Source organism: Mandrillus leucophaeus, unplaced genomic scaffold, assembly GCF_000951045.1.
Source record: "Mandrillus leucophaeus isolate KB7577 unplaced genomic scaffold, Mleu.le_1.0 Scaffold1079, whole genome shotgun sequence".
Classification (NCBI taxonomy): domain Eukaryota; kingdom Metazoa; phylum Chordata; class Mammalia; order Primates; family Cercopithecidae; genus Mandrillus; species Mandrillus leucophaeus.
Window position 1 is genome coordinate 232,114 of NW_012098976.1, and position 27,014 is coordinate 259,127.

The 27,014-nt window shown below is 33.7% G+C and overlaps 1 protein-coding gene across 1 annotated transcript in view; it reads left to right on the top strand.

Annotated features, from left to right (window-relative positions):
• ERBB4 (erb-b2 receptor tyrosine kinase 4) overlaps positions 1-27,014 on the top strand; it is a gene marked incomplete at its 5' end in the record, with an annotated part of 620,722 nt that overhangs the window by 138,018 nt on the left and 455,690 nt on the right. The window contains one exon of the mRNA XM_011986142.1: positions 20,064-20,198. Within this exon, the coding sequence (XP_011841532.1) occupies positions 20,064-20,198 (135 nt within the window). The remainder of the gene's footprint in view (positions 1-20,063; positions 20,199-27,014) is intronic.

The following is a 27,014-nucleotide window of genomic DNA, read 5'->3' on the forward strand; positions in this document are numbered from 1 at the left end:
TTTGACAAACCTGACAAAAACAAGAAATGGGGAAAGGATTCCTTATTTAATAAATGGTGCTGGGAAAACTGCCTAGCCATATGTAGAAAGCTGAAACTGGGTCCCTTCTTTACACCTTATACAAAAATGAGTTCAAGATGGACTAAAGACTTAAATGTTAGACCTAAAACCATAAAAACCCTAGAAGAAAACCTAGGCAATACCATTCAGGACATAGGCATGTACAAGGACTTCATGACTAAAACACCAAACGCAATGGCAACAAAAACCAAAGTTGACAAATGGGTCTAATTAAACTAAAGAGCTTCTGCACAGCAAAAGAAACTACCATCAAGGTGAAAACACAACCTACAGAATGGGAGAAAATTTTTGCAATCTACTTATCTAACAAAGGGCTAATATCCGGAATCTACAAAGAACTTAAAAAAATGTACAAGAAAAAAACAAACGGCCCCATCAAAAAGTGGGCAAAGGATATGAACAGACACTTCTCAAAAGAAGACATTTATGCAGCCAACAGACACATAAAAAAATGCTCATCCTCACTGGTCATCAGAGAAATGCAAATCAAAACCGCAATAAGATACCATCTCACACCAGTTAGAATGGTGCTGAAGAGGATGTGGAGAAATAGGAACACTTTTACACTGTTGGTGGGAGTGTAAACTAATTCAACCATTGTTCCTCGAGGATCTACAACTAGAAATACCATTTGACCCAGTGATCCCGTTACTGAGTATATACCCAAAGGATTATACATCATGGTACTGTAAAGACACATGCACATGTGTGTTTATTGTGGCACTATTCACAATAGCAAAGAATTGGAACCAACCCAAATGTCCATCAATGATAGACTGGATTAAAAAAATGTGGCACATATACACCATGGAATACTATGCAGCCACAGAAGAGGTTAAGTTCATGTCCTTTGTAGGGACATGGATGAAGCTGGAAACCATCCTCCCGAGCAAATTATCACAAGGACAGAAAACCGAACGCCACATGTTCTCACTCATAGGTGGGAATTGAACAATGAGAACACTTGGACACAGTGACAGGGAACATCACACCCAGGGGCCTGTCATGGAGTCGGGGGCAAGGGGAGAGATAGCATTAGGAGAAATACCTAATATAAATGACGAGTTAATGGGTGCAGCAAACCAACATGGCACATGTATACCTATGTAACAAACCTGCACGTTGTGCACATTTACCCTAGAACTTAAAGTATAATTAAAATAAAAACAACAATCTCCTATTTTGCCTACTCTCTAGCTCATTAAGCTGTTTCTGATTATTATTAACATATTTCTGAATATATCTTAAATATAATTAATTATTTCTTGATTTATCATTTAAGGCATCTATTGAACAGAATATATTATCAATCTTGACATTTTTATTCTTTAATTGTAAAAGATACTATCTTTGTCTAAAAGTTGAAAATCAATATACATTATACTTACATTATTGTGATTTTTACATTCATGTAACTTTTAGAAAATCATAGCAGAGGACAGAAGGTACTATGTTTATATTTATTTCCTTGTGCAGGTTTTTTGCTTGTTTTTTCTTGAGGTCTCCACTTGGCTTTCATTTTCTTACACTATTTGTTTTTGTTATAGTCCAATTATTGGACTATAATTGTTATAGTTCAATGATTTCCTATGATACATTATATCAGTCCCCTTTTTCCCTCAAGACTACATTCTTTGGCCTCTGAGTTTTATGTCACCAATCTGTATTATTTTCTCTCTATGTCTGTTGCATTGTGATACTTCTCTTTACTGACTTCTGGGCTGGATCCTGCATCATCTATCTTTCACTATCTTGCTATGCTCCCTTATTTCCTTGAAGGATATCTTTAAAATGATCCTTAAAAAAAAATAGTGAGGGGTAAGTTTACTGGGTTCTTGAATATCCAAAAATGTCTCCTTCTGTACTCATAATTTAGTGATGGTTAATGGTGACTGGGTTTAGAATTCCAAGCTAAAAAGAATTTCACTCAGTATTTGAAGTTACTACTTTTCACACGGTGTCCCTGTTGAGAAGTGTGATGTGATTTTGATCCCTGCTGTCTCTCTTTCCTTGGCTCTCTGATTCTCATTCTAGCTCTCTCTGCCTTTCTTATACCCTTCTCCTATTCTTATGTAGGATTTTACATTATTTTTTAAGATTCTGAAATTTTAAATATATACATCTAGGCATGTATTACATTTTGTTTTAAAATCTTTTTCTGGATAATTATGGGAAATTATTAGCCTCAATTAAGCTTAAGGGAAATTATTTGCCTCAATTTATGGATAGTTTATTCTTCTATATGTTCTTTGTTCTCTCTATAAGTTGTAATTCTTGACTTCCTGGATGTATCCTTTATTTCTTTCATTTTTTTCTCTTCTTTATATGTCTCTTTTTTCTCTACTTTCTAGGAGACTTCCTCAATTTTGTTAAATATTGTTTTTATTAAATATTTTATCAGATATGACATTTGCAATTTTCAAGAGCATTTGTTTCTTCATTGATTATTACTTCATGTAGACTAGAAATTTTTTTAATTTTTGTATTTTTTCCTCAAATTATCTGTGAATATGAACTAGATATATCTTGACATAGATACTAGCTTCTGAATTATATATTTTTAGTGTTGGTTCCACCTTTTCATCTTATAACAATTTAATTTTGGTTTTGAAAAGACCACATTGACTGAATGTGGTAAATCAATTGTTTAGAGGCAAGAGAATAAGCAAAGAGACACAGTGTCGTTATCTGGCAAGAGATGACATGGTTTGGTGAAGAAGCCACCCATCTCTTGAAAGACTTAGAAAAAATCAGTGGAAGTAATACATAGGTAAAATATTTTAAATAAATACATCTCTCCTTACTCTATTCAGATTGTTCTATGTTCATACTCTGTGTTTTCTTTCTTTGACCTTTAATACCCTTTTATATTATTTTTCTCCACTGATTTCCTGTCCAGAAACTATCGTTACCCTCAGATATTTGATCAGACAGATTCTTGTCCTTATCCAACTCTTCTCCGTACTCAAAGAAAACAAAAAAAGGATTTAAGGATCACAGACCAACTTCCAGCCTATGGCATGGAGGAGTCGAATAGAATCTTTTTAAAGGGGCCAGGCACAGTGGCTCACACCTGTAATCTCAGCACTTTAGCACTTTGGGAGGAAGAGGCAGATGGGTCACTTGAAGTCAGGAGTTTGAGACCCGCCTAGCCAATATGGTGAAACCCTGTCTGTACTAAAAATACAAATTTAGCTGGGCGTGGTGTTGGATGCCTGTAATCCCAGTTATTGGAGAAGCTGAGGCAGAAGAATCACTTGAACCTGGGAGGTAGCGTTTGCAGTGAGCTAAGATCATGCCATTGCACTCCAGCCTGGGTGACAGAGCAAAACACCATCTCAAAACCAAAAATTTTATATATATATATATATGTATTTCCTTTCCCTTTCCATTCTTTATCAGTAGGTAGAGGAGCTGTGAATAGATGAGAGCCTATCTCAATATGGTTATTGATGTCATAAGAACTCACTCATTATTGAGTTCACAGGTAGGTTATTCAATAAACAAGATGTGGTAAACTGCTATCTCAAAGACTATAAGTGTGAACAAATATATATATATACACACACACACATACATTTTTTAAGGAGCTGTAACCTCTGCTCAGAAGTAGATAAAACACTCACTATTAGGGATGAAGAGCTCATTTAGAAGGATTCACTCTAACCACGTTCCTCTAAAATGAACAGTTAAAGAAGGAAGCCTACACTGCTAGAAATCCTGAGAAATGGAGCTAAGGGAAAGAACCCGGGTATCTTTAAATTCCTGTGTACTGAATACAGAAAAGAAATCAACCTTAGACTCCAGTTTGATTCCCATAAGTCTTTTGGTATTACCTGGCATGTTTATAGAGCAGGAAAAAAAAAAAAAAACCCACAATGGGCAACTGTAATTTTCCCTGCACCCAAATCCTGGCTGACAGCATACTAGTTGACTGATGTCAAGTCTTGAGATAATTTGTCTTTTGAAATTCTGACTATTAGAATGACTTCTTTTGGAATTGTATTGGCCTATTGGATTCAGTGGTAGGGGAGCTTAAAGTCACTGAATTCATTTGTTTCCAAAGAACAAGTAGAAGACCATTCAGCATTATGAAATATACAGGTTGAAACTTTCCTTTCTCCTATGCCACCTCTACTCCCAAGGATAAAGTATATAGTCTCACCTGAGTGATTAATGCAGAACTAACAAAACCTGGGACCATATCCCTGACTGCAAGCTTTTTCTACATTTGCTTCCTTTTTCTAATTTATAATTTAACCTTCTAGTCCTTCTAATCTGTAGTTTTTTTATGTTATTATGTTAATCCTATAAACAGGTCCATGCTAACATGACAGCCGATTATTGGATTTTATCTTCCAGATGACATGTAAGCCTTTCCTATTTAAAATTCACACATGAGTTCAGCAGTAGAATGTGATATTCTGGGGTGACAAGTCAGCAGCACACTTTCCAAGAATCATTACATAACCAGACGCTTATTCTACCTCCATTGCAACAAATGATGGCAATAAGTGTGAACAAGTGTTACGGAATTCAGTGCCTTCTGGTCTCTACTGTTCATGTAACAGTAGGGACTTTTGCACTTTTCTTTGCTCTCCGGTGAACTATATAACTGCCTCCCTTTCCCTTTCCATTCTTTATCAGTAGATAGAGGAGCTGTGAAGAATAGATGAGAGCCTATCTCAATCCGGTTATTGATGTCCTAAGAGCTTGCTCAATATTGAGTTCACAGATATGGTTATTCAATAAACAAGATGTGGTAAACTACTATCTCAAAGACTATAACTAATTTACAGACATGCTTTCCATAGAAGAGTGTTTAAAAATTGGGGAAATTTACCAAAAATTCTGCATTTCTGGCCCCTCTGAATAAAACCATCCTCTGGCAACCCTGAGTTCACATTGTCTCGTGATAATGCTCTTCTGGGGCTGAGCAGTCACTGCTCTTTTAGTTGTGGCAGGTGCTTTCTAGTTTGCCATAGTTCTACTCGCTCTATTCCTTAGACCTGTCTCACCTTACCCATTAAAGCCAAATACCAGGAGATGTTTAAGAGGGAATTTTGTTTCTGACAGAGTGTTTAAAAGAAGAAAGTGTTGTTGAGTTTATTATCTTCTGGACTGTTTGGTGATAATCTAATATAAGCTATACTGATAAGATTATAGGAAGTTTTATGGTCTTTGTGTTATATTTCCCCCATTTCTATTCTTAGAATATAGTCCTTTCAAAATCTATTGAAAATGAATTATAATGTAGCTTGGATGGACTTTTCTTTGACTATTCTGAAAAGAAATGTTGGATTAGATACAAAATTTAACATGACACATTTTACTATTATTAATAGGCATTTGCCACCTGTCAGCCAAATAGATTCAAAATTGCTTATTAACAAAGTTGAGGGAATAAGTGGAAAATGTGTAAATAAATGAACTTCTACACTTTAGGATGTCTACATTTTGTGAAAGGATTTTCCTTGAAAACGTGCCAACTTTTTTTCAACTTTTGGATCGCATCTTATTATCCTAGCTGTAATTAGAAATCTTGTGAAATTAAGAACCATTAAATTCAATGAGTTTTCAGCATCGGAAATGTGCCCAGAGGCACCCAGCTGATGGGTCTGCCTAGGATTAGGCTTTCAGAGTTCTCCCTCCTCTCCTCCTATTCACTCTAAAAGGGAGCGTCTTCTCCACTTAGCTAATTAATTACACCTGCCAACAAGCAGATGGTTCTGTAGGCTTTGAAGCAGGGAAATAGCTAGGTGCATATCAGCTAGCTTAAGCTTCCTTCAGTTGCAATTTAGATTATAACTCTTGAAGCTCTGGAGAAAATAAAATATTAAACAATTACAAATGAAACAACATTTTAAACATATTTTATTTCAAAAATGTATTTCAGGTATTTATTAATAAAACATCATTCTCTTTTCCTCATGTCAACACACACACACTTTTAGAAGGCTTAGGTTTAGCATCTGGTTTGCAACAATTCTTGCGAGATGTTGCCAGTTCATTGTTCTGAACTTCAAAGTAAAATGAGAATAGAGAACCGAATGGTTAAGTTCTCAAAATAGTATAGCTTTTTAGTAAATAATGTTCTTGTGATGTCATTGTTTAGTTGTAAGGAAAGATACGTATGTGACAATGGTGAAATGAGAACCAAGGGCACTATTGGTACTCTTATTAGCATTCCCACTACCTGTATTCCAGAGTTTTATGCTAATTTGATTAGTCTTCCTTTTTGTCTCCCTTGCGTCTCAGCTAGGTAGCATGAACTAGAGATTATCACCAGAGCTTAATTTTCTATGCAAGATTCTTTCAGATATGATATAGCTGTATAAACACATGCCCTATAGAACTAAATTAGGCAAAGAACATGAACGTATACAAGATACTCTTTGTATTATTCTCTTCTGTAAAGTCTAGTTTAAATCTTTTTAAATTCACAAATAAATATTTAGTTTCAAGAAACTTCTAAAAATATTTTCTCTTGTTTTACTTTATATCTGAGAAAGTTTTAGTTAAGAGCTTTCTACTTTTAAAGATAATGGTATCTTTAAAATTGAACATATCCTTTTGTTAGTACTAGAATAAAAACTCTTCTGTGTACAATATATTGTATTACCTTTTAACTCAGTGCATTTGTGAAATTAATGTACATAAAATAAAGAAAATATCCCAAATTCATAAATAAAATCAGCTTCCTTTTTTTCACTATTTTAAATAAAAGTTAGCTAATAGGTATGTCTAAAGATGAATATTTTAACTATATCAGGCAAAGAAAAAAGATGATTTTGAAAAATGTTTCAAGAAGATATTTCAGTTATGATATTGAGAGGTATTTAATCCAGTAAGTTCACCTAACAGAAGATACTGTGATAAGACTACATTTAACCACATTTTAATTTTGGATTCCCTTTTTTCCCCCATCATATGAATCCAGTTTACCTTTACAGTGATTAGAATATTAAGCTTAATATTTAAATATATTTTCATTTATTTAAATTAATAATGTAAATATTTTGCACTTTTGCTTTCTTTGTATGAATTACTCAACAAATAATAGGAAAGAAACTTTATAAGGGGATAAAATTCGGATAGAAGAACTAAATGCCCTACACATTTAGATTCATCAATTTTATATTTTTAGAGATACAGCTATAAAGCACATAGAGATAGATTCTTTATAGGCTTATGAGTTTGGATATGGTAATTAAAATCATTTTACCCTATTCATTAAAGCAGAGCTTTCAAACACTAAACATAGAGTTCCCACAGTACTTGACAATAATAAAATTGACTTTCTTTTAATTCACTTTTTAATTTTTATTCTTTTACCCAACTGAAGGGCTTTTCCTTAAGTGGGCTGAATTCTTGAAGATTTTTATTGTGCTGCCTTTTCCTCTGAATCTACTTTTGACAGAGGCAAAAGAAATGCACCTCAAGAGATGCGGTTGGGATATGGTCCAGACATCTACCAGAGCCAAGATTTTTTTTTTTTTAAATGCACAGTTTTTCATGTAGAAAAGATCCCTTAAAAGCATAATTTTACCTTTCAACTCCATAAAATATTTTCAAAAAGGACTTCAGGGAAATTACTGTGAGTTCTTAATTATACTTAGAAGTAGATTACATAAGATAAAGTTGTGCCTCATCTCTGCTTAAACTGGTTTTTTTTTTTTTTCCATTTAGGTTACTCACTCTTTCCTTTCTACAATGGGGAGAGCACAGACTAAAAATTAAAACGCCAACTCAGCCATCAGACTGAGTTGGAATCATGGTTCTTTCAAACTCTTACCAGTGATTTAGCTCTCTAAACCTCAGTTTTTTCATCTGTAAAATGAGATCAGTAATAATTACCTCATAGGATTTCTGTAAGGATTAAGAGAAATACTGCATTATAAGTATTCACACAATGGCAGCATTTATGAAGAGTGTACAGTGAGGTGGCTAACCATGGGCTTCGGAGCCAGGCAGACGGACTTTGGAATCCCAGCCTGATCCCCAACTATGCATGAGGCATTTGACAACTTGCTTGGTCATTGTGTGATGCACTTGCTGTGCCTTTGGAGTACAGAAATCCCACCCTTAAAAAAGAAAGTTCTGTATTTAGTGATTGTAATTTTATGGGTATCCAGAAGCATAATGTGCTCCAAAAAGGGCATCTGAAACTCAAAAAAGCGGGTTAAAATAATTTTTTAAAAATGAGCAAATGCACAAACCCATGAATTTTATCCTGGCCTAATAGTCTTGCCCTGGTTTTAGCTGTCTCTGAAAAGGGTATTTATGACAGGGAATGGAGAAAATCATCAAGCAGGATAGAAGAGACCTGCTTATCAGAGAACTCTTCCTACCTTTCCCTCAATACTAATAATAGTTCACCAACTGAACATGTGCTGTGTGGCAGACACTGTGGTCAACACACACATACGATAACTCATTTTCTCCTTTCAGTTGCCTCGTGAATGTGGCACTGTGAGCTATCACCATGTTATAGAGAAGAGAACTGAGATATGGGGAGGATAACTACAAAAAAAACTCATACTTTTTATAATTCCCTGCCTGAAAGGCTGTTGCTGTATGGTGGAGTCATGGTTACCCAGTCCCCTGCAGACATCAACTTCTCAATAGTTTTCCCTTCTTGAATGTTGGCATCTTGAGTTGACTAAACCATCTGGCATTGTTAGACATGTTAGAATTTTTCTTTATGTCTAGCCTCAAGAAGCAAAGATCCCCAAAGATTTTTAAATATTTATTTACCCTATGAAAGCAGAAATATTCTAAAATAAAGGGTGTTCCTTTATGTAATTTAGAAGACATGATAATACACATTACAGAACAATAATGGAGTCTATTATCTTATGACCTCAGATGTCACTATATGAAAATAATTTTTACAATGGAGAAAATGATTGGGTGGTAGTAGGGACCATAGAATATTGTGTTTTCGAATTAACTCATTATTCTACAGTGGAAATGCCAGACCCTTGGCCTGGAAGGAAAGAGCTCAGCTCTCTTGTACAAAGACTTTGGAATTTATGCTAATTTATTTGAAGCACAGTGGTAGTGACAGCAGAGGTAAAGGCCACCTGGAGATTGCGAGGGAGGTTTTGTGACCTATATGCACCGACCTGATCCAAACAGAGGGAAATCTGGCAGCTGTAAATGCTGTCACAGAATATAGTTAGAGAAATGACAGGAAATGACTAAAGGGTTAACTCAACCAGATATCTAAGATACCTCAGTGTGGGAGAGATAGCAAGTTACAGAATTTATGATCTTGTTCTTAGAAATAATTTAACTTATGAAATACAGATAAACCCAATTTTTTAATTAACTAACTTTAGTAAGACATTTAATAATATTTTAGCTCAATATATCTATCTCTAAAATTGTTATTCTATGCACCAAACTTAATGAAAATTTCATGTATCTTTCAAGGGTTTTCATTTGGTTGTCTTTTCTTCCCCAAAACCTGTACTTTAACCAATGTACATAGGTTTTAAAATAGTTTAGATAAAGCTCCCGAACTATATTATTAACTTAGTTTGAAATAACTAGTACATTTTGAACACCTAGTACGTAACTGGAGTTTTGTATACATTATCTGTATTTCTCATTGTAACCCAACAAAATAAAGATTATTACTCTAATTTTTTAGATGATAGAAAAGAAACCTGAAGTAATTTGCCTGCAGTCATCTAGTAAAAGTACCCAATCTACGGTTAAAATATGAACTAATATATAAATAAATTGTGGTATATTCATAGACTGAAATAATACAGAACAATAAAAATGAACCTATGAATTAAAGCAACAGCATAAATAAATCTCAAAAAAGTATTTTCAGGGAAAGAAGATAAGAAAAAGGAATAGGATACATATTGTATGATTCTATTTGTATGAATTTAATAAGCAGGCAAAACTAATGTGTTGTAGTAGAATTCAGCATAGTGGATGACTTTCTATGCTGACTTCTATGCATTGTTGACTGGAATGAAGCAGGGAAACTTTTCTGGAGTGATAGAGATAGGTTGTGTCTTTATCTGGGTGGCAGCTACTTGATACAGATGTACAAATATTGTGTACATGTGTATGTAAAACATAGAGCTTAAAATTTGTCCATTTTACTGTAGTTAATGTATACTAATTTGAAAGTATATACAAAGCAATCTAAAAAGCCATTTCCCTTTCTATTTTGCCATAGTACTTGATATTTCATATTTTGACAACCAGTGCTTTATAAAATGATGATTGCTATTATTCAGTTATTCCTTCCTGATTTTCTCCAGACTAAAACTTCATTTTAAAAGAAAATTAATTTAGGCCTTCGTGTTGTGGCTTTTAAAATAATCTTCCAGCGTGGCTTGTTTGCAATCTTATTTTATGACTCCTTCTTTAATTTCTTATTTTGTAAAGTGTTGTCTTTATGTGTTATTTTTAAAATTAACATTCTAGGCATTTTAGCTGAGACTTCTAGCCCCCAAATCACATATTTATATTTTTAATATTCTCAAATATAGTCTTTTAAAAATCTTGACATATTTGAAAATCATATAATCATTTTACAAGATTAAATCATTATTCTTTCTCTTGCTTTATCTTTTATATGCAAGTCTTTACATGCCAGCAACAAACATACATAGCAATATTATTTATTATTACTGTCATCAAGAAAAATCATACTTTTTGAAGTCTTCTAAAAAAGAAATAGTGCAGAAATCACACATTGTGAGAAGAGTTATTAAAACTATACAAACTAATATAGTAGGTGAGATATTTGAAAGTGACCTTGCAGTATATCCCAGGCTTATTGTATTAAATCCTGTAAATAAAAGGGACAGATCATTTCTGAGTACTAATATGACTGTCCCCCTTATTGGTAATGAAAACATTGAACTCTACTGATTTGTTCTACTGAAGCAATTACATTTTCTGGAAACTTGGAACAGTTATTTAAGAGGATTGTTGTCTGTAATGAGGGCTTTCTGGTGGATAGAGGAATAAAAATAAGTGAGCTTTATGTAAAGGAGTGTTCTATTTTAATAACAAGAAGACATCAAATTTTTCATTCTTTCTTTTTACACCTTTGGTTGTGTTTGTCTGTTATCAGAGAGATAATCACCTACTGTGAATTTTCCCATCCATCTTCCAGAAGTCATATTTTACTATTTATAATTATTAATGTAGTTTTAATATTTTTCTAAGACATTTTAAAGTGTTATTTTCAAAACATTGATCCAGATCTCTTAACAATAATAACAGAAATAAGTTATGAGGGTTACATTTGATAAATTATTTTACTCAGTTGTTTGCCAATAACTTAAAGATCAGATTTTTAACAGTGTTTTGTAAATGTTTTACACATAGTAAGACCTCTCTTGAAGTATACAGAAATAAATCTCCTGCCTTTAAAAATTACTCTTCAAAGATAGTATTTAAGAGGATCAACTTCAGTAGTCACTAGGGAAGTGTAAATTAAAATGATACCACTATAAACCAATAAGAATGACTACAATGAGATACAACAAACAAATAATGAAGGCTTGACAAGGTCAAGAATCAACTAGATTTCTCATATACTGCTAATGGGCATATAAATGAGTTAAATTGGTTAAATAAAAAGTGATTATCACTATGGCCCAGCAATACTACTTCTAGGTATACATGCAACATAAATGTGTACATGCAGTCACCAAAAGGCATTTTCTAGGAAGTGCATGGCAACAGTTATTTATAATAGCCCAAATGTGGAAAGTATCCAAATGCCCATCAACGTAGAATTGACAAGCCATTGAATACCACACAACAATGAAAATAAACAATATAGATGAATTTCACAAACGTAATGTTGAGCCAAAAGGAGCCAGATGCAAAAGAATACATATGGTATGATTCTGTATATGTAAAAGACAAAAATAAGCAGGCATTATCTTGTTCAAAGTCAGGATAAGGGTTCTGATAGAGTGATATAAGGTGGAAAGTATGAGGAAGGCTGCTGTGGTGTTTGTAGGCTCAAGCTCTTGATCTGAGTGCTGTTACATAAGTGTGTTCAGTCTGTAAAAGTTAATTGAATATGATATATGCACATCTATGTGTGTATATTATAATTCAATTAAAAAGTTTCTTAAAAAGCTTTACATTTGTTTGAGTCACAAGGTTTATGTTTTGTACATATCCAGAAGATACAAAGTTTCTTTTGAGTCACTATAACGGAGACTGCTAGTTGTCACCAATATCTATGACCACTTTCTAAATTTTAAATGGTATGTAAAGTTTAGCTACTCATATGATCACCCAGAACCAATACTTTGATTCCCTACCTTCCATACACATAGCTGTGTTTCATTGACTTTATTCTGACCGATGAGATATAAGTATAATTGTGCTGTGGCAATTTGCAGGAATTTTTATCAAAATACAACATGTACTCTTGCTCTGTTCTTTTGTCCTTCATGATTTTCTCCATCTTTTGCATGGTTCTTGCCAGTTGGAAACTCCCCTTGTATTGAAGATGGTAGAGAAACAAGAAAAAAATAGAATCAGGCTCCCTGATGATTGTGGATTTTTATATAATAGCCTTGAATAACCTAGTCAGATTTTTATATAAAAGAAAAATAAAGTCTATACTCTTTAAGCGACAAGCTAATCTAATACTGATTAATGCATTGTTAGTATGAATACCCAAAATAAGCGTATTCCTTGCTCGTACCAATAAGTAACCACTATTTAAATAATTAGGAATTTAAAATTATAATAGAAACAACTATGTGATAAATACTGGGAGTACAATACCCCCATTACAGAATTGAGCAAACTGAGCTTCATAAAGGTCGACAAGGCCCACCTTTGCTTTGTTGAAACAAAACTGTATTATAAACTTTATTTTATCCAGTTAACTAGATTCAGTATTATTGCCTTTACACTTCAAAGCCATAATAGAGCAGGATTTCTTTCCCCTACCACCTCTCTCCACCTACCTAGAGTATATTATCTATCTATTTATAATACAGCACATATTATGGTTTTAATATGCAAGATGGATTTGTGGGGAGAATAGATTACAGGCAAGAAGTTAAATCTGGTATGAGATGATAGAACCTTAATTAAGTAGTAGTTGTGGATATAAAAAGAGACGCTATGAGAAATTTTCTTTAGAGCTCCATGGATGATTAAATATAGAAACAAAGGAAATAGTAATAAATTTCAAATTTTGAGTCTAGGTGACTTTGACAGCATTTATGTTGATTTTAACAGAAATAAGAAAATACAGGGAGAATACAAATCTGGGAAAAATTATTAGAAAAAAGTTAGACATGTTGACACACATATGGGATTATATAATAAGACAATTTCAGAAGGAAATCCTATATTCATAATTTGAGTACTGTTATAAGATAATATATATTTTTAATTTTTTCCAGGGAATATCAATGAGTTTAAGTGGATGACTATTTTCTTAATATTAGGACAGAAAAAATATATTAAGATCAACATAAACATATTCAATATTTTATGGGATTTATAATGTAAACATCTAGTGCATGTCACTAACATGCTATCACTAAGCAAGTAATAATTTTTTACCAAAATTGGTCACATTCTATGGATGTTATTATCATGATCATCAAAAACATTTGAATTTCTACTATGTGCTTGACACTTTCTTTGGCACTAGGGACACAGAGAGATGTACATCGTAGTTCTAATCCTTTAGGGACCTCCAATAAGATAATAGAGACAAGGCGAGTACACAAAAGAATAAATAAGAAGGTAAGGTAGCATTTGCTCTATGTCAGATAAGTGGCTCGGGTAATCAGTGTTACAGGAGTTAGAGGAAGGGGGAACTCTAAGAATTAGGTGGTCATAACAGACCTCTCAGAGGAGCTAGAACTCAAAACTGAAACATAATGAAAGCTAAGAATTGTAGTGGACCCTGAAGTATGTATTAATAAGTTAGAACATTGCAACAAGCATTACTGAGCTTCATTCAGTTGAAATCAAGATATTATTTTCTATCTCAAGCGGATTTTCAGCCAGTGGATCTAATAATTTCTTCTTGAAATTGCTATACTCTGATGGAAAAACATTTAGTATCTGCATCCATGAGCTTTTGACTCTGATCATCGAGCTGAAGTATAGAAGGTTACATCACTCATTTACATTATCACCCTCTACCCCCTCCCAATACAAATGTGACATTTCAATTTTGCACACTTCAACTCTCCTTAAATCATCTGTATAAAAACTTCAAAGCTTGATTGATGATGAATGAGCCATTGTCTCCTCAAGCACCCGGTTCTCATTAGCCTTTAGAGTCTCAGCTTATTAATAATGAACCCTGAGGGCTGACCCAGTGGGGTAGCAGCAATTCATTGTGTTCCCAGCTGAAAGGTCTGGGTTTGGGAAAGATACAGGAATCTCTGGACCAAGTCCATTCCAGAGGTGATGTATTAAGTATCACAGGTGGATGATGTGAGCTATATTACTTTTGTATCATTATCTGCCAACAGACTTGTGTGGCTTAGGGTGATGACAGTGAGAAAGATACATTGCTTTATGTCTGAGAAAGTCCTGTAACAGCTTTCTGTAGCTTCATCCTGAAAATGGGCTTTGCTGCCTTGGATTTTGATTCTTGATTCTGCCCTTTGACTTAGATAGACAGTATAAGTCTGATATATGCATCATTTAAATGCCCCATTGTGATTAGATGAGTGCAATATTTCCAATCTTTATTATTTTAATTATCATTTTATTTCTAAGGTTGACCTGTAGATGCACCCCTGCAAAACAAGATACTTAGATATACAATCAGGAATAGAGGTTAAATATTTCATCCCTGTTTATTAGATCTTTCTTATATCATACGGTTGGTAGGTTTTCAGTAGAATTAAAATGTTCACTGATAATATCGATCATATAGACTAAAGTGAAATACAGTGTAACTGCATTTAAAATTATAATCTTTATTTTGGAAAAAGAGAAAGATATTCAATCTTATTTACAAAATGGTTACAAATTGTGCATGGGGTCGATGCAATTTTGTAAATTTCTTAAACCTAGTATAGAGGTCATATTAATCTGTATTTTCAGCAGGGATGTTACACCACAATTAGGCCATTTCATACAGGGCACAGAAAAAATGCTATTATTCAGTATTTTACCATAGTTTTGGAGAGAACATATTTGCAAAATGTCAGTGATTCTGTTAATGGGCACTCATCCCCAAATTCACAGCAGTAACTAGCATTTGACAAGAAATGAAGAATACAAAGAAGTAATTTAAATAACGCAAACATCTCCTTTATTAGACTCATGAAAATGGAAATCAAGGAAAGACATGGTCCAATGGCTAACTTTTGTGGAGTGAATGACTAAGATACAAATACTTTCGGTCCTCTTTCAAATGTTATATTGGCACTTTATACCTTTCTGAAAAATGTAAGGACAATGTGAGGTAGACTTACAATTCAATATAAGGAAATTTAGGCTTCTCTGTAGCATATGCAAGGTAATTTGCACAGGCTTAGAGAAATTTGGTCTGTGTAGGATAGCTGAAGATCATCATTATTCACCTGGTAACTAATAATTGAGTTTGGTGTACAAAATAGGTTTGAGAATAAAAATGCCTTATAAATATCAAATGTATTGTCTACAGTAATATTGTATATTATCAGTTATATGCCTTTTATAAAATAAATGCTGTTTTTCTTTCAGTTTTTAAAATCTCTAACCACAGAATTATACATATATATTTTTTCTTAAATTCAAGATATTCTGTATAGATATTTCAATTAATCAAATATTTATTGTATATCTCCTTGAGCCTTGCATAATACTAGAAACTGGAGATATGGCTTTGAACAAAACAGAAACAGCTTCATACTTTCTGAAACACAGGACCAGTCAAGATAACCTATAAAGTGTTTATGGGAAAAGATAATTTCATTCTTACTTTGATTTGGTCAGAATGTAATTTAAAATTAGGAACTACAATAGAAGTTACCTTATAAATGTTGGTTGCAAATTCCATAGTACCTTTTTTCCCAATTAAATCTAAGAACTATTCATTGAGTAACTATTGCTCTAGGTTTGATGCTACAGATACAGCACTGAAAAATATGTCTTACCTTCATGGGGCTTAGTCTAATTATATTTCAGTTACAAATGCTATGCTATATATAAGTTAAATTCAAGATATTAGAAAATAGTGTAGATTACAATTTACTCTGTATATAAAAAGATTCATGACATCTTTTACTTGACTTGCATGCATTAATCTAGTCGGAAACATTTGAGACACAAACATATTTAAGTGTTTACTGGAAATTTTCAGCAATGAAATGATACTTTTTTCATCAATGTCATGTCTAATATATCTTACTATATTTAACCATGACTTTTATTAAAAAGAAACAGTTCTGTTTTGTCAACTTGCCAGAAATGTTTGTATATAATATGATAAGAAAACTCATAGTAGCTTTTTACTATCAATTGATTAAATGACCAAGAATCTATCTGTGTCTCTCTCAATTTACTCTGATACATTTTCTGCAGTGGAAGTAAAATACAATGAAATGAGATACTTTGAGCTCATTCACGCATTCAACATTTTTCTTTCTTAGTTTCTGCACTCATCCAGACATTTTGCATCTTTGTTTGGGTATCAATTAAATGTGTTCCTCCTTTGCCTATCTTTCTTAATGTTTATTTGTTACTTTATTTCATGTTAGTGAGAGGGAAACTGTTGGTTGGTGCAACACAGGTGATTCCTTGGTAAAGTCTTTGATAAAACTTGTGGAAAACTTTGTTATTCTTGTGTGTTACCACACGATCTAAATATAGCCATACATTTTTGTACTCTTACTAGATCAACATCTAAACAAGCTTTTCTCTTTTCCCAGTCCTTGTCCCTCTTTCTTATCTTAAAAATGCAGTCAAGCCTCCGCAGTCAACCAAGACAGAAACATTAGGTATTCCTTCTAACAAGTAAATAATTTGTATTTCTAAGAACTTTCTTACAGGTTAGTATCTATTCTCTAGAATTTTTTTAATCCAGAAAGAAACCTACCTGAATATATTTTCTCACAAAAATAAGTCAATTTCATATTTTAAAATTGTAAAATTACAAAACCAATGAAAACTTTAAGAATATATGTAAATGCTATTATAACATTACTTTCTGACACATATTTAGATAATCAAATTAATCAAAAGAAAAGTGTAAGATTGTACATTAAAACTGTCCTATAAGTGTCAGTGAAATTCTACATTCTCTGATTGTGAGGTTTTGATATTCAACAGCAGAATAGGGTTTATACCAAGCATAAAGGAAAAAAGAATATTTTCAAGGAAAACAAACAATACACAAATAAATTACCCATCATTAATTGCTAAACATTTATAAATCCTCCTGACCAGAATTGCTAGCAGATGCTGAGTTTTGAATTAGGGATGATAAAAGTATCATCTGGATTGACCATGTGTATTAATTTGAAATTTTAACGTGTAAGATTATGCTGGATTTTTTATTGTCTCCTTTCTAAATCCCTTTTCTAAGTAAAAGCCAAGCTCTTGAACAGACTATTTCTAAGAAACAAATGTCAACATTCATAGCAGATTAATAGTGTTGAAGAAAGGGATTTGATAAGACTATTATTCAGTATAATATAATCTGATTCTATTTGAAAAATTTTAGATAGGAAGTTGGAGATGGATACTGTGTTCCTTTGCACGAACTATTTGAAATACAATGTGACTCCTGAAAAATACACACTGTTTCAGCAATGTTTGAGCTATTACCTTTTCACTTTTTTTTTTTTTTTTTTTTTTTTGAAGTAGGACTTTTCTAAATGTAGACTGAAAAATAACCTTTATTTCCTGGATAGCAGTCAAAATCTCCTTTCTTTGTCATCTAATGGAAAATTATTCCTAGAGCAGAAGAGCATCACCTAATGTCTCATGAGAAAGCTATTAGTATGAGATCGTCACATTTCTTAGATAAAAACTTAATGCCAAACATTAATGTAGAAATTCATTTCACAATCTTTCTTACGTCTTACATCTCCCTTCTGCTTTGATGAAGGTTGTATGGTTAGGTCATAAAAAATAATGAACTGGGTTTTAGAAGTAGAAAGATGATCTAATTTCCTTTCTTTTTTTTCCCCTCACCGAGAAAATGGAACCAATAGTCATGGAAATGACTGATGATGAAAATGGGAGTGATTTTAAATGTAGAAAGAACTGCAATATCAAAATTAATCTGGAGGGTTTCGTACATGCAATGCAGTAAGGCATTTGAGATGTGACCACCAATCCACAAATAACCCTCTTGTGGTGCCACACATTCCTTTCATTTATCCCTTTTCAGTTTAAGATGACTCCTACAAATTTAGCTTGGAGTTCTACACAAGAGAGATGAGTTTCTCAAGGCTACCGTGGGAGATGGTGTCGGTTGCCTTCCCAATATCCATGTCCCTCTTCTTCCTCACTAACACTCCTACTGGTTTGGGTTTTGTCCCAATAGCAATATTTCCACCTCAACAGTTACTTATTTAATCTCTCTTGTGGTAGGGAGAGCCGTGGGATATTGTTCTGGCCAATGAAATTCAGACATGATCCTAGAGGAGAGCATTTCTTCCCAAATAAAAAGTCACAGGTTCACTACAAGGAAGTCTCTTGCTTGCTGGTCTGACTTCATCCTGCCTGCAATTCAGAAAGACTGCAGTTCAGTCTTTAGAAGTAGCCGCCATCTTGTGCCTGAAATGAATAAAACTGACACACTGAGGATGGCAGAACAGATAGCGGGCACTGTGGAACACTGAACTAATACCTGCAACTGCCTCCTACAGGCTTCTTATGTGGAAAAAAAAAAAAAAAAATCCTCATTTCTATAAACTGTTAATTGGGTTTTGATTACTTGTAGTTGAACACTTCATGGACTGATGCATGATTTCTCTTAAATTGCTTTTGTATTGAACAGTAGGGGAAAATGCAGTACATATTGGGCAGGAAGGTGCTATGTGTAGTTCTAGCTAATTTCTTCAAATAATAAGAATAATATTTTCAGAGGATATATCTCAGTTTTTATTTTCCTGGATAACTTAAAGCTATCCAAAAGAGAATTCATTTCTGTGGTCAGTCATTGTTTGTGGAGGACAAATTAGCTAATCAAGCCAGTGTTGTGAAATAAAGAATCAAGTACAAATTGGCTTTAGTGCATGTTATCCCACAGCCATATCCTTATTTCAATGAACCACAGGATTTGTTATTCATTATTTTGTGTTGCTAAGAATAATTGGCAATCCTATCGATTTCATTTGAGATGGCAACATTTTTGTGATTGAGGCATTAATTTTAGCTTCCACTTTATGCTAATTACTTACCTACTGACTGCAGTCAATGTCACCTTGGCTGAAACAATCTCTCTAAGGATAATTTGACAATTGATACCAAAAATCTTAAAAATATCCACACTCTATGACCTTGGAATATCATGTGTGGAAATTTGTTTTAAAGACCAATCAGAAATAAATAAGTTAAATTACCAACAAGAGGGGTTGGTTAAATAATTACTATTTAATGTATACTATGACATATCCTATTCTCATTAAAATACAGAGTAGTAATTACTATTAAATACGCATTATATAATATTAAACAAAACAAGATTATAAAATATTATTTCAATTCTAGGGAAGAAAACAGATAAAAGACTGTAACATTTATACCAAAATTTTAGGAGTGTTACTCTCAGAGTGCACAAATATGAGTGGTTGTTTTTCACTTTTGTAATTTTCAATCCTTTCAAATCCTGCAATCAATGTATATGATTCAGTGAAAGATATTTTAAAAAGTTTCTTGGCTATTAGCAGCATGACTCTAATTTAACATTGAAAATAGTTAAGAGCAAATCGTTTTTGTTGATTATCTTTTCATCAACAAGCAGTTTGACAAAAGATTTGTTTCTTTGTTTTTTAATACAGAAATCCTAAATGGTGGAGTCTATGTAGACCAGAACAAATTCCTTTGTTATGCGGACACCATTCATTGGCAAGATATTGTTCGGAACCCATGGCCTTCCAACTTGACTCTTGTGTCAACAAATGGTAGTTCAGGATGTAAGTAGAATTATTATTTTTAATGTCTCAAAATGTTCTACTTTATTTGGAGATGAATGAGTTAGGCTTATCATGCCATTACTAATATTTTGAACTTTGATTGCACTCATTGAAATGTTCAGTTATATGTGATAGAACAAATGGCTGACCAACCTTTTACTTCTAGTTAATTCTCTTTTGGGAATCATGCTTCCTCTTCACAAATTCTCATTGTGTTAACATGTTCCTCTTTGCTTAATTTAAATTACTTAATCATACTTCCAATGTACAAACCTGTGTCCCACTATCCATGAACTTAAGGCTGGTATCCAACCATTGCTTCAAGTCTCTGTGACCCGTATACCATTGAGATAAAGGTAGTAGAACAAAAATGTACCTTCCTATTCACTGTAATTTTTTAAATAAAAAAGTAAAAACTAGTGAATGTTGCAGAATTCTTAAGCCTTCATTTGCCCCTGAAGACTTCATGGTCATACTTAATGATTTCAAACACTTATGGAATGGAGAAATATAGATGTCATATAAAAGAAACATGTTACTGTCTGATTTTAGTCATTAGTCTAATAAACTACTGAATTTCTCATTCTTAAATTGTGTATTCTTTTTACCACAAAGAATTTATCAGATTTAAAGTGTTTAATATGATTAAATAATAAGCAAATAATATTTGAACCATGATTTAAACCTTTGAAAATTATTCTGTCTGGTATCTCTTTCATTTTCATAAAGCAGGCTATGTTGTCCCCACATTTATTACTACTGACATTTGTATGAGAACAGAATCTTTATCAAGTGTTAACCTGGGTTTTATATTTCTCATCTATTATATATTTCCCAGCTGAAATCATAACTGTCTCAACGTAGTTCAATAATTATTTGCTATATTACTGATTGTGTTATGACATTTTTGTGAAAAATCAAACTCCAAGGGACAATTATTAAATTTCATCGTGGCCCTAATAATATAATGGGGAAATATGAATATATTTGATCAAAACTGACAGCTGTGTTTTTAATAAATGGCTAAAACTTTATGTAAAAAGTAGAGTAACATAATTTTCTTGTCACCTTTGAGCAGAAATTTGTATGGGATTTTGTCTTTGTGGTATTCACGTTGCCTACTTTGTAAAATTACCTGTGAAAAAAATGGAATCTTTTCACATTAAGGAGACAAATGATGTGTTTCAGAAATGGCTTCTGTTTTCAGTCTGCCCATACTATTGCACATATTATATTGGCAGGGTAGCGGTGGTGGGGTATGGATATTGGTTGGGTAAAAGGAAAGGCCTGCTGACTATCAGCTTATCAGACTGACTAGTCTGTAATGCATGAATAAGATCAGGCAAGAATAAAGCCTGAGACAGAAGCCAAAAGGGAAGTGTGCCCACCAGCCTTACAGAATTTGGAGCAGGAAAGGTCTGAGGGGTTTGCTGCACTTTCACAGATGGTGTCTCTTTGTGCTATTCTTTTTGAAGATAAATTTGGATGGTTGTGCCTATAATTAGGCAACTGTGGCTGTATTGTTTTTTGCATGTAAATAATTGCAGGTGCAAAAATTATAAATGCAGAGTAGAGTCATAACCAATGGTCTTTTACAAATTACGAATTGATTGCCAAAGTTTTATTATTTACATAGTAGTTTTATTTGCTGACACATTATATGTATCACATGACACCATAGCTGTTAATAATGAATTGACTATTCTTTGACTATTAGTTTCCTATGATTTTATCTTTAGTCAATTTATTTCTCTGTCCTCTCCCCAGGGGTGATCTCAGACACTCTCAGGGCTTTAAATGCAACCTCTAGGTTGATGACTCCCTAGAACTACATACCACCAACCAATCACTCAACCAGGTTAAAAATTTGGTGGGTCATTATTGTCTTTACTTTCACTTGGCTCTTGGCAGTTAATCACTGAGTCATCCTGATTTTTGCCCATTTCTTGATTTTACATATTTATTATTATGGTTGCCCTAGTTCAAGACTTCATCTGTGTCTAAATTACAAAAACAAACTCTGAATTTTTAATATTTTCTGAGGCAATGGACACTGCAGCAGCTTGGTGAAGCCCATTGACCTCTTCTCGTAATATTTTTAGAAGAATAAATGAGCACAAAACAAATACTTTAATTCATGAATGCATAGCAATCAATAAATACATAAAATAAATTACAATGGATTATAAGGAAAACAAGTTAGGTTGAGATACAGTTATCAAAATGCTGAAGAAACAGATACCTAATATGGTAATATGCTTATTAGTATATTAAATTATAAATATTAGCAGTAGGATTAATATCTAATATAATTTTCAATCAGTGATAGGCATAAATAATATATTTTAAAGGGAAGTCTCTTCAACAAATGATGCTGGGAAAAATAGATATTCATGTGCAAAAGATTAATCTTGGGCCTTTATCATATGCCATGTTCAAAAATTAACTCTAAAGCGAATTACAGACCTAAGCATAAGACTTAAAACTATAAAAGTCTTGGCAGAAACTATGAAGACAAAGCTTTATGATTCTAGGTTTAGCAATACATTCATGGATATAATGCCAAAAATACCAAGAGCAAAAGCTAAAATAGACCAATGGGATGATATTAAGGAGATCTAGTCACATGCTACAACAATAAATCTTGAGGACACTATGCTAAAGGAAATAAGCCAGTCACAAAAACATAAATACTGTATGACTTCACTTACATGAAGTAACTAAACTGTCAAACTCACAGAAAACAGAATGTAGAATGGTGGTAGCCTGGGGTTGGAAGGAAGGCTAAATGTTCAATTGCTCTTTAACGAGTCAAGTTGTAATTGTGCAAGGTTGAAAAAGTTCTAGAGATCTGTTGGAAAACAATGTGATATACTTAACATTACTAAACATACACTTAAAAGTGGTTAAGACTGTGAAGAAAAGGTCTGAAGTATCTATAAAAGCAATTAAAATTGATACTCCTTAAAAATATGTTATTTAGGAATAATTATAACCAAGTTATATTTTCTAAAATTTACTTGAAGTATTTAAATTCAAACTTTGGGAGGGTTATGGAGAAGTTCTAAGCCTTTTGAAGAAATCCTTTTTTTCCTCATACATCCCTAGTAGAAATTATTACCTATCAACTGGGCTTATTCAATAAACTAATCCTTCGAAGTGAAAAAATCATATAGTGAATGATGTTTCATTTACTTGGAGCACTATAGTAATGATCCTCAGCACCACAAGAATATCAAAATGATGTAAATAAGTTGCCCTCTAAAATTTAAGCAAACAGGAATATACAAGAATATTAATATGGAAAAAGAGAGAAACAATGATTTCTCATTAGAGAAGATGGTATAGTTCAGAGAATGAATTTGGGAGCCAAATTGGTTTTTTTTGAAACCTGGCACTGCTGCTTACCAGCACTTTGACCTTAAAAAAGTCATTTATGCCCTCAGCCCCTCCATTTCCTCACCTATAAAAGACAGAGTGTCAAGAGCTGAGCTGAGTGGAGAGCTAAGCTACTAGGTGACAGTGGTCAATTCAGACAAGCAAAAATGGGGTAACAGTCAAGCTTTTAATCACTTACTGCAATGGTTTATTCAAGAGACTAAACCAGCGAAAGCACCAACTTCACTGTTTCATGTTTCCCCCATAAAACAGTGCCAGGTGAGGGTCAGATGGATCAGTGCAGACATGGGGAATTGTTTCACTGAGGAGGGAGTGGGAAAAAATTGTTCTGAAAGTTTTATGAACCTGGAAGCTTGAAGGAGAAAGGGGTGGGAAGGCCTGAGTGAAAAGTACTGAGGATGGAGTCAGAGTGGAGAAAAGGTGTCTTCCAGACCCCCTTACTTCCTCCCTACAAGGAGATCTCAGTGAAAGCATCTAAGGAAAGCTGCTATCAAAGGACCTTAATAAAGAGGTCTCTGAATAGCGTGCCTGGGCCAGGATGGGAGACATACATGAGACATGACTGGTCAGCAAACCCTGAGTCTCTTACTGCAACTCCCTTAGAGGCTGCATTGCATTGACTGGGCACCAAGTCTGGTGTGGGAGGACAACTTTCCCCCCAGGAACCCTGCCAGGTAAAGTAATTACCTGTGCTCCTGCATGAAAGATCACACATAGGTTTTTTGTTTTTTGTTTTGTTTTGTTTTGTTTTGTTTTTGCCCAGGAGCTGTTATTATCATCAACTTCATAGGCCTATTATGAGCAATAAATGAGTTAATGTGTCAATCCAAGGGTGATTTCTTATGACAAAAGAATAAAGGACTTTCCAATTATAATTTTTATATGAATTGACCATATGAGGACAGAAGTATTTTTAAAATATGTGACAGTTATGTTTTCATTATATATTCATTGACATTTAACTGTGTTTCTACATTTTAAGCGTGTTTTAGTAACTAGAAGGTAGTCTCTCATAGGTGTAGCTCATCAAGACACTGAGAAGAACAAACCTCAGTGGCTCCAGACCCTGCAACCTTTATCTTTGATTACACTAGGTACATCACTTATTCTAAGTTGCTTTCTAGAAACGAATACCAACTAACAACTGAAGTGGGAGAGGGGGAGTTGACAAATTCATCAATACCACTGTATTCATGAACATAATTCCAGGACTAATTACTTGTTTAAACCAGATGTTCTGCCTGCATTCAAACTATCCATGTTTTAAACTTTTTTTCAATGACTTTTACATATCACAGTAATGACCCACTCCTAATTAATGTTGCACTTTGTATTATATATATCTAGCTTTCTTGAAATAGAATTCTCAAGATAGAGTACAGTTAAACCTAATTTGTTACATTACCAACTTGTGTTACTCCTTCCATATGAAAATATTTAGGTAAAATAGATGTGCCTTTCTAAGGTACTTTGTAGTAAAGCAAAACAAAATTAAAAAGCAGCAAGAAAATTTACCCTCGATGTATTGTAGTACAGCTTCAGTTTGTGTGCATTAGACATACAACACATCTAACTTTGCATAAACGTATACATGAAATGAAATCACACGCACTGTTTTCAAAAGATATTTTAAAATAACACCCTAAATTAGGGAAATAGGAATATATGAAAAAACATTAGACATTCAAAGGATACATTGAATTTGTGTGAATCCAAAAGATCGTTTTTCTAAAATACCTGTAAAATAGATTTTTATGGACCTGATTTAATAAAACAAAAAAACAAAAGAACTTAAGATCACTTATGAATTCAGATGCAACTTTTCTGAATAAAATATTAGCAGTGAGAACTAACAGAATCTAAAATGTGTTTTTAAAAAGAATGCACTAAGATCAAGTGGCAGCTCAGCTGCCTTTTTAATGCTATTTTGAGAAAGTAAGGACTCGCACCTGACCCACACTGTAGATGGCCTTTGTCACTACATTTATAAGAAGAGGCTTTCCAGGTCAACTGAAACTCACTCTAGGAATTAACTTTTACTAAAGAACATTACCAGAAGCAAGCACAGTACACCTGCTAGCCTGGTTTTCTTGTCTCTTAGTTCCTTGAGATGAAAATGCATTGTTTCACTTTTTGAGTACGATTTTTCAATATGCATCTTTATTTTATTTTCCTTTCTTTTTTAAGACTGGGTCTTGCTCTGTCACCCAGCTGGAGTGCAGTGGTGTCACAGCTCACTGCAGCCTCGACCTCTTGGGTTCAGGCATTCCTCCTGTTTCAGCCTCCTGAGTAGCTGAGACCACAGATGCATGTCACTACACCCAGATAATTGTTTCTTACTGTTTGTAGAGACAGGATCTCCCTGTGTTGGCCAGGCTAGACTCAAACTCCTGGACACAAATTATCCTCCTGCCATAGCCTCACAAAGTGCTAAGATTACAGGTGTAAGCCACTGCGCCCAGCCTTCATTTTTATTATATATGATAAGTTCCTCTCCTTTTACCAAATTGTGTGTGTGTGCGTGTGTGTACATACATATATAATAATAAAAAAAAATTGTAAGAGCATGGTCATGGAAAGTGAGTACTTCTTCTTTAATCGGGGATGTGACATCTTGAAAGCCTAATTGAACTGGATATGCCATTGAGACATATAGGGTTTAACCTATAAATTAACTTTGACAAAGTTATGTAACAATTTTACTAATACCTTATCAAGAGAGTCATAGAGGTTATGGGATGGGCTTGAAACCAGTTTCTGGGAGTTCGATTCCTTCCTTTCTCATTTAGGTTTTCCCGAGGCTGGCTCTTCGAATGTGTGGTAAGGTGGTGGACAGCCATAAAGCCACTCTAAATTAGTAGATGGTTGTTCAATTGTTAGTACTTTTCGTTTTGAAGCAAAGGCTTCTCAGATCATAAAGATTATTAGTATAACTGCTATTAGTGAGATAAATGACCCTATGAATGAGATAATATTTCACATGGTGTATGCATCAGGATAATCAGAGTAACATCGAGGCATACCGGATAGGCTGAGGCAGTGCTGTGGAGAAAAGGTTAAATTAACACCTATGAATATAATGGTGAAGTGGATTTTAGCATAGATCTGACTAAGTGTATAGCCTGAAAACAAGGAGAATCAGTGGACAAAGCCTCCTATAATGGTGAATACTGCTCCTATTGATAGGACATAGTGGAAATGGGCTACAACATAATATATGTCGTGTAAGATAATATCTAGTGACAAATTAGCTAATAAGATGCCGGTTAAGCCTCCTACTGTAAAGAGGAAAATTAATCAAGGGCACAGAATATTGTGGGAGATCATTTGATGTTACCGCCATGCAGGGTGACTAATCAGCAAAAGACCTTGATGCCAGTAAGGATAGCAATACTTATGGTAGCGGTGGTGATGTAT